Consider the following 8,704-nt stretch of genomic DNA (forward strand, 5'->3'; position numbering starts at 1 on the left):
AAAAATTGTATTCATAAAGATGTAAATATATATAAACCAAAAATTTGTATAATATGCATTCTTTAATATAAATAATAAATCTATATCTAATATAAATATATTATCTATATCTATATCTATACCTATATCTATAATATCTATATCTAATATAAATATAATATCTAATATCAATATAAATAATAAATTTAATATAAATAATAAAGTTATATTAACAGGTAAAGCTGAAACAATGTCGTCGACGTGTAGATCTCAGAGAACTTTGCCATATTATACAAAATATTTGGAAGAAAAAATTTCAGAGATTCAAGAACAAAATATAAATTTGAATAATCAGTGAGGTTACTTACTTGCTTTTTACATTTATAATAATGTTAGTTGCTTGAGCAGAGCCATAGATGTACGTTTCAAATTGCGAACAATTAATTATTTAAAATACTGTTACATTTTACATATATCGTGCTTTCTAAATTAATGTTGCACATAATTAGATTAATCATATTAATCAAATATCATATTATAATACTTCAATAACAATAATAATAAACAAAATTAAAAACGAAATAATAGGTAAAACAAAATAATAAGAACAAAATAAAAACAATATATATATATGTATATAAGAAATTATAATCTTGCAAATACTTTACATTTTATAATTGAAAATCAGCTCAAAATATTAAACTAAAATAATTTAGAAATTACACTATGTAAATAATATTGAAAAAATTTGTTCAATGTTATGTATTACATTAAAAAAACTTAAGTATCAGTTTATTTTTTGTCCTTCTTATTGTCTGCATTATATATATATTATATTTTTGTAAAAGATTATCCCAAATCTCTATACGAAATCAGAAACTGGAAAAAAAGCTTACAAAATTAGATGAGCCTCTAAAAAAGCAGAATATAAAAAACAAATCATTACCAGTACAAACGCAATGCAACACAGTAAGTGAATTTTTTTAATGAATCAATTTTAGAATATTTATCATAATTCATTTATTATTATATTAGTACCCAATAATATAAAAAGATATAAAAATTCAAAATTTTATTTTTATTGCAGGATACTTCAAAATAAGATTTCATGTTAGTCCTCTTATATAATTTAAGTTATTATTATATAAGTTAAGTTTAATATTCTGACTATTTTTTGTCATATATTAAAAAATGTATTTAGTAAAAAAATAATTTATTTAAATGAAATTTAAAAAATAGAATAAATTAAATAAATTTTTCATTGACATATATCCATTTCATTGTATATATCCATTTGATAAATATTCTATTTGTTTACAACATTCACTTATATACTTTTATTATTTTCAATGCTTGCAGTCTCAATGTGAAGTCAACACTGTCATATCGGGAGTCTTGATGTTGCTAGAGGCATCTACGTCTACAGAGTTACCGAAGATGTGCGAACGAGCAGTTCAGATAGTCGAACAGGAACATTTGCCAATCGAAGACACCGACAAAAGAAGTCAGTTGGATACCATTACCAGGTAGAGCCCCATTAAATTTAAATTTTAATATCTCAGGAGATTCGAGACGTATTAGAATTTATTTTGAAATTTTTTGACAAATAATGTATGAATGAATAATGTACAAATCTTCATGTCACATAAACAAATAATTATAATATAATATTTATTAATCTTTGCAAAGTTAATAAAAGTATTTATTTATACTTTTTTGTAATAAATACATATTTTACTGCCTTAATTTAGAAATTCAAAATTAAAGATCATGTATTATACATATATGTATCAATATATATAAAAAATATACATTTAAATTATTTTTCTATAAATTGATAAAATAATAAATATAATACTAAATTTATAATATAATGTAGTATAGAATATAGTAGTATAGAATTTCCAATAAAGATGTTTAAAACTCATTATATATTATAATAAACATAATTACTTGACATTAAGATAAAAGTCTTTAAAAGTAAAATTTATGTTTAATATTAACTCTATATAATTTTAAAATTAATAAGAATAATATTCTATTTGAACAGTCAAATACTTTGATGCAAATTCATATAAAATATATATATTTAAAGAACCTACGTAATGAAAAGAACCATATAATTTTATTGAAATGGTATATTTTTAAACTAAATTGAAATTATATTTATTCCTTACTCTATGCTTTCTATTTTATCATTAGAATTCATCTATAAAATTTTGGATTAATTTTACAGTATAATACTATATATAAAAAAAGTAAAATAATAAAATATTTAATTTAGTTAACAGTTTTTTTTATTCAAAATATATATATATATATGAAAAATATAAAAAATTTGAGTAAATCTTCCATGTGATTCTACAAATTACAGATTTTTTAAAATGAAATAAGATTTTGAAAATTAAAACAATAACATTTTGAAGTTATTATTCATTAGTTCAATACATGGTTAAATACATGTTCACATTAAACTATATATTAGACTATATATTAAACAAACATTCTATATTTCTGCACCAAGACGTTCTACTTTTATAAACTAAGAAAATATATAATATTACATTAAAAAAAAAGAAAATTATAAGAGTTATATATCTATTTTGTTAACTATAACCAGTGAGTAAAAATTTTAATAATTTAAAATCACAAGCGGTATCTTAATACACTAGCTAATCATAATATCTTGCAGCAATAATAACAATGGAATTAACAGTCCTTAAATCGTAATCCAGCATTTCATGTTGTCAGTTTCATATAATATAAATTTCATAAAATAATTACGTTTATACATTGCTAATTAATTTCATTACATTCTACAAATATATGATGAACTTTTTTACTGGATTATTCATTACAATTAGAAATAAAAAAATTTTTGACTACAATAATTTACTTTATAAAATTCCTAAATGTTATTTAAAAAATATATATTGTATACGCTATACATATTATATATATATAAATACCTACAATATATCTACGAATATGAAATAGTTGAAAATAATTTTTTACTTAAATAATTTTTAAAATACGCCGACTTTTTAAGTAGGATGATATTTTTCAGTATTAATATCACTTATTGTATAATATTTGCAATTAGTAATATAAATTTATGTAATGTTAAAAATAGATATATTTGCAATTATTATAGTTATTACATAATATTTTTTAGACTATATTTTATCAGATTAGATTATATTAGTTATAAGATATATAATTATAGTTATATGATCGAGATAAATTAATTGCAATAAATTTAATAAATTCTAATATATTTTGTATAATAATTCTAAGAATATTTCAAGAAGAATTATCGGTGAAGAAATTATTAAATCAAATGTGATATAAAATATCAAAAGTAACACGGTATCCATAGAAATATATATCCTTAATCTTAACAAAATTTAAATTAAAAAATGATTATTTAAAATATAGTATTTGCAACTAAATATATAAATTTATAGGATATTAATAGATAGCTTTATTTAAATTTGAAAAGAAATTTAGCTTAAAAATTAGATGCTTTATTAAATAAAAATTAAAATATGTTTTCAAGATATTTCAAATCATAATACAAACAAATAAAATATGTAAGTAATTATTATGAATGCTCTATAGGTATATCAATGTTATTTAATCAGTATAAGAAAATAGTAAAGAAAACATGCAAATATTATTGCTCAATGTTGTATTACTACGACTTAAATGTAAAAATTATGATTCTCCTTAAATATTACCACCGTTTACAATGAATTTATAAAAGAAAATACAAAATATATAAATATAATTTTCAAACGTGTAATCCTAATTGTGCGTAGAAACTATACAATCTAAATAAATACCAGTATTTTAAAAAAAATTTATAGGTGAAACATTTTCAGAAAACTTTAAAATATTTGTTATATTTATGAAGTATCTGATATTTTATATAGTAAACGATAATCAATATTGACTTTTTAAAATTGAAAATAAAGTTTGATAAAAAATATATATTTTATCTTCATAACGACATGAATAAGTAAGTATTTCTTTCATCAAATCTTTTTTATTATATTTTTAGCTTGTATTTTAAAAAGTAGAAGCGGCAACAATTATTATTTTAGTATAATATTAATTTGTATTAGAAAATGTATTAATTAATTTATATTTTTGTTATTCTTGATTAATAAACAATTGGTGAAAATCAAAATGTAAATATTATATTATGTGCAAACATTTTTCAAATAATGTAAAAAAAAATAGTAATAAAATAATGATTTTGAAAAAAGCTAATATAAACTAATAATTAAAAATAAGCATTATTTAAGCAATTATATACTAATCTTTTTTTATAGTATTCTAATCATAAAAATATAATGACATAATTAAAAGATAGCATGAATTTTATCTTTAAATTCAATATTTTCATTTAATATTATCTGCATATAATATAGTGATTTATAAAGAATATTAAATTACAAATCATTTTTTATACTCTAATTGACAAAATTTATATTTTGAAAATATTAATTATATAATTATTGTCTTTTCATTTGCATTCAAAATAAATGTTTCCATTGTTACTTTTATATTCTATATTCATTATAAAGAAGAATATTGCAAAAATTCTAAGATGCATAAAAAAATTATTCCATTTGATAAACTTTATATATGACGTTGAATATAGCATAAATAACATATTAATATCCTGAATTTATTTCGATAACAGAACGGAGTTCGATGATATTATAAGCAATATGAAAATATTGCGCAATACGATTAAAACGAAGGAAGACATATGGAACCAAGCTTTTGAGAGAGAACAGAACTATAGGGAACATTTGGCACGACTCTCCGTTGAATTAATCACCGCTCGTCAAGTATCCGACTCGCGTTATAATGAATTACAGACTGTCTCACAAAAATTAATGGTACATTTTAATCAATTATATATATATATTCGATTGACTTGCTTAATTATAAAAATCATCATTGAAATTTATAATTAACGAAGAAGTTAAAGAATCATTTTCATTTCCACCTCTTAGTGCTATATTTCACTTTTTTATTTAAAGCACAATTTTACTTAATATATTCTTAAATTTGTTAACCTAATTATAAGCTCATCATTATAAGTATAATTTATATATAACTAATAAATTCTAAATATTTAAATATAATTCAAAGGCAATATGTAATACTAATTAAATAATAATTCTTTTTATATCGTTATATATAGTATATAGTATTATATAAGATTATGTTATTGTTTTACTGTTAGTAATAAGTGTTAAAATAAATAAATATATATATATATATATATATATATATATAAACAATTAATTAATTGTATGAAATGAACTAAAATTCAATGAAAAGATAAAATAATTTATCATAATACATTTTTGCTAAATTTGTAATGGTTAATTTGTATAATTTATTTCATAAAGAAAATACTAATTATAGATCTTAATAGTCGTTATAAAATAAAATGAACTAATGAAGGTAATCAGATTTTAAATCATATTATATAATAATTATTTATAATTTATAGGAAGCAAAGGAAAATCTAAGAGAAACCGGTAAAGATTTACTGCAAGCAAAGAAACATATTCAAAAATTACTGAAATATCAAAGGTAAATATATAATATTAGATTCATCTGAAATTTACTTAATATTAATGTAAATACATTAAATACATAGTTTTCTAATTTATAGATGCTAAGATTACAGTCTGGTCTAAATAATTTTGCTAAAACTGTGTTGGAACATTATACATTTCATTTTTAATATTTTCTAGTATTTCTGATTTAAATATTTATACAAAAATTTTACAACTAAAGAATAAATTAATATGAAACTTTAATTAATTATATAAGAGCTATATTAAGTTTAATCAGTACTTATTTTTCATTGTAAATTTTCATGAACAATAAATGAAAAAAGAAATTGATGCAGTCAATTATAATAGATTATTTATTTTAAATGGATTTCGTTATAATTACATATTTTAATAAAATTTATTCTATAAAATTAATTTTTGTACTTATATTTAAAATAGTAAGATAGTTTAATTCTTTTAATATGAACATATTCTAAAATATTTTGTAAAAAATTAAAAATTATGAAAGAAACTTACCATAATTTAAAGTACTTTCAATGATTGAATAGGGACTACGATAGGAATCAATTATTTCATAAACACTATCTCAATTGAGTATTTTATATATGTGCCGAATAGAAATTCAGAGTGTCACAACAATGACGAGTCAACAACCACAATAGCAACTGATAATATTGAATCTCGGGAGAAGCAACTTCGCCGACCTGATAGCCAAGAACAAAGTTCAGTGACCAAGCAAAAAGTGAAATAGACATCGGCAATATGTAAGAAAGAAAGACATAAGAGGAATTGAGGGACATCTATTCCGTGATCACAATAATTTCCCGCTCAAGCTCGAATACTTCAAATCTAACCCCAAAATAAAATGTCAATAATGATTCATAAATTTAAAATAGAACACATAAAAACTCTTAAATAAAACAAAATAATATTACATTTAACTAAAAAACTAAATAGCTAAATTGGTAAAAAGAATTTCTTTAAAATTCTTTTCTATGTTAACTAATTCTTTATCTTTTAATTAATGATGTAAAATTCAGATAATTCTAAGAAATTCTATTTACTTTTATATTAAAAAACTTCATTGAAATACTCATTACAAAATACATTTCGTTATGTTATATACATTTCGTGAAAAAACTATGTAAAAAAAATTTTGTATTGTAATGTAGAAATATATAAAATCGAATTGAATTTAAATCAACCATAAGTTTTTCAGATCAATTATTTAAGAACTAACATAAGTTTGATTCGATTAGATTTATAATAATTATTATAAATATTATTCCAGTTTAGGAAATTGAGAAGTTTATTTTTTAAAACTAATTTAACATAATTTGAAACTTTTGCAATATTTTTAAAAATAGTATATTCTTCAAACATTTATAAGTAATGCAAAAGTATAACAAATGATTAACGTTTATATAAATTATTTTGTTTATATTATATAAACATTATATAGTATATAATATTTATACGATATTATAAATGTAATATTTAGATGAATAATTTTTGTATAAAAATATAATACATATATTTCTTAAATTTAATAATATTACATAATTCTGTTCAAATTTTTGGCTTGAATTCTTTTGATTTAAATCTTATTTACAAATTTCTTAAAATTTATGTAAGAACATTATGTATTTCTAATAAAGTTTGTTCGATTAATATTAGTAAATGTAACTATCAGTTTTTTCATAAATTTATATTCTTATGAACAAAAGTTTTTAGTTTCAACGACTTTCTTTAATTTTATTTTTAAATACATAGTATTAGTAAAAAAATATTTATTATTTGTATAGATCAAATGAAAGATAAACGAATGCGATTATTATACATCTATAATGTACTTATAAATTAAACCTAATATATATAAGATTTTAATATTATACTAAAAATAAATTGAATGCAAAAGAATCTTATAAATAAATAATTTAAAAAATTAATAATTCATATATATTTTGTAAAGTTTATAAATTACAGTATTATCTATTTTGCTTATACGCGTAAAGTTATAAGTGTACTTAATTACTTTATACAAAATTTATAATAAATACATGAAAATTTATACAGAATTTTGTTCATAAGTTAAATTATTTTTTATTATACATTGATCGACTAAATGTTATCTTCTAAATATTATATAAAATAAAATTTCTATATTTATTTAACGAATCAAATTTTTGTATTTACAATATCTTAGCATATTTATTAGATACAGTAATTGGGTAAGAAACTACATCTCCTTCAGTTTGCAAATCAAGTCAACCAATATGTTTTACGAAAATTATTAATTACTCTATTCAATATCGATTTAAGCTATTAATATAAAACAATAAAATTTGATTATTTTAACATTATCTCTGACTTATTAATTTTATTTCTATATAATACAATGTAACACTATGAGACTTATTTTTCAAATTATCAATTTTGCTATTATTCATAACTTAAATATTTCTCTTGCTGTACTATGACTGAATTGTACTAATAAAATGTTCATTAAGTTAGCTGTGCAGTACTACTTACTTTACTCATCATATTCATAAGTATTTATTAAAATTAAATAAAAAGTAGGTTCATCTTTTTATCTATTATAAGTATTTTATATTAAATTTTATATTCTTTCATATCATGTAATACATCATCTCCCGTTATTTCTTAAAGATAAACTATTATTTTTAAGAATAATACCCTTTTTGGTTTTTATTTAAAGATATTACACTAAATAATTCAATAAACTTCTAACTTTAATAGGTAATTCTTCTGCTTAAATATTTGGATGATACATCTATAAAATCTATATAACATTATTCTATCTATAAGATAATGCATAAATATCTTATTTTTTTTATAATAAAATTATAATAAATTTAATTCTAAAAATATAATATATCAATTAGAAATAAAAGAATCAAAGGGATTAATTTAAAAAGTAATTGTCATTAAAATTCAGAAAAATTAAAGAAAAAGTTGACAATCAGCATATTAAAAAGTATGTTTTGTATAAAGTATAATTGAATTTAATTAATTTATTTTATTTATCATAATTAAAAATTATAATAAATATATTATAATTACATCTTTTATGTTTAATATCTTTAATATCTTAAATT

At 19.0% G+C, this 8,704-nt stretch overlaps 1 protein-coding gene across 1 annotated transcript; it reads left to right on the forward strand.

Annotated features, from left to right (window-relative positions):
• The first annotated feature begins 313 nt into the window (after window positions 1-313).
• Window positions 314-6,483, forward strand: LOC105360596 (uncharacterized). The gene is made up of 6 exons (XM_011497537.1): window positions 314-333; window positions 828-948; window positions 1,339-1,505; window positions 4,691-4,892; window positions 5,516-5,598; window positions 6,204-6,483. Exons 3-6 carry the CDS (start codon window positions 1,378-1,380, stop codon window positions 6,334-6,336), a joined length of 546 nt encoding a protein of 181 aa, XP_011495839.1. The 5' UTR covers window positions 314-333; window positions 828-948; window positions 1,339-1,377; the 3' UTR covers window positions 6,337-6,483.
• The last annotated feature ends 2,221 nt before the right edge of the window (window positions 6,484-8,704 follow it).

The sequence above is a fragment of the Ceratosolen solmsi genome, unplaced genomic scaffold (genome assembly GCF_000503995.2).
Source record: "Ceratosolen solmsi marchali unplaced genomic scaffold, CerSol_1.0 scaffold47, whole genome shotgun sequence".
Classification (NCBI taxonomy): Eukaryota; Metazoa; Arthropoda; class Insecta; order Hymenoptera; family Agaonidae; genus Ceratosolen; species Ceratosolen solmsi.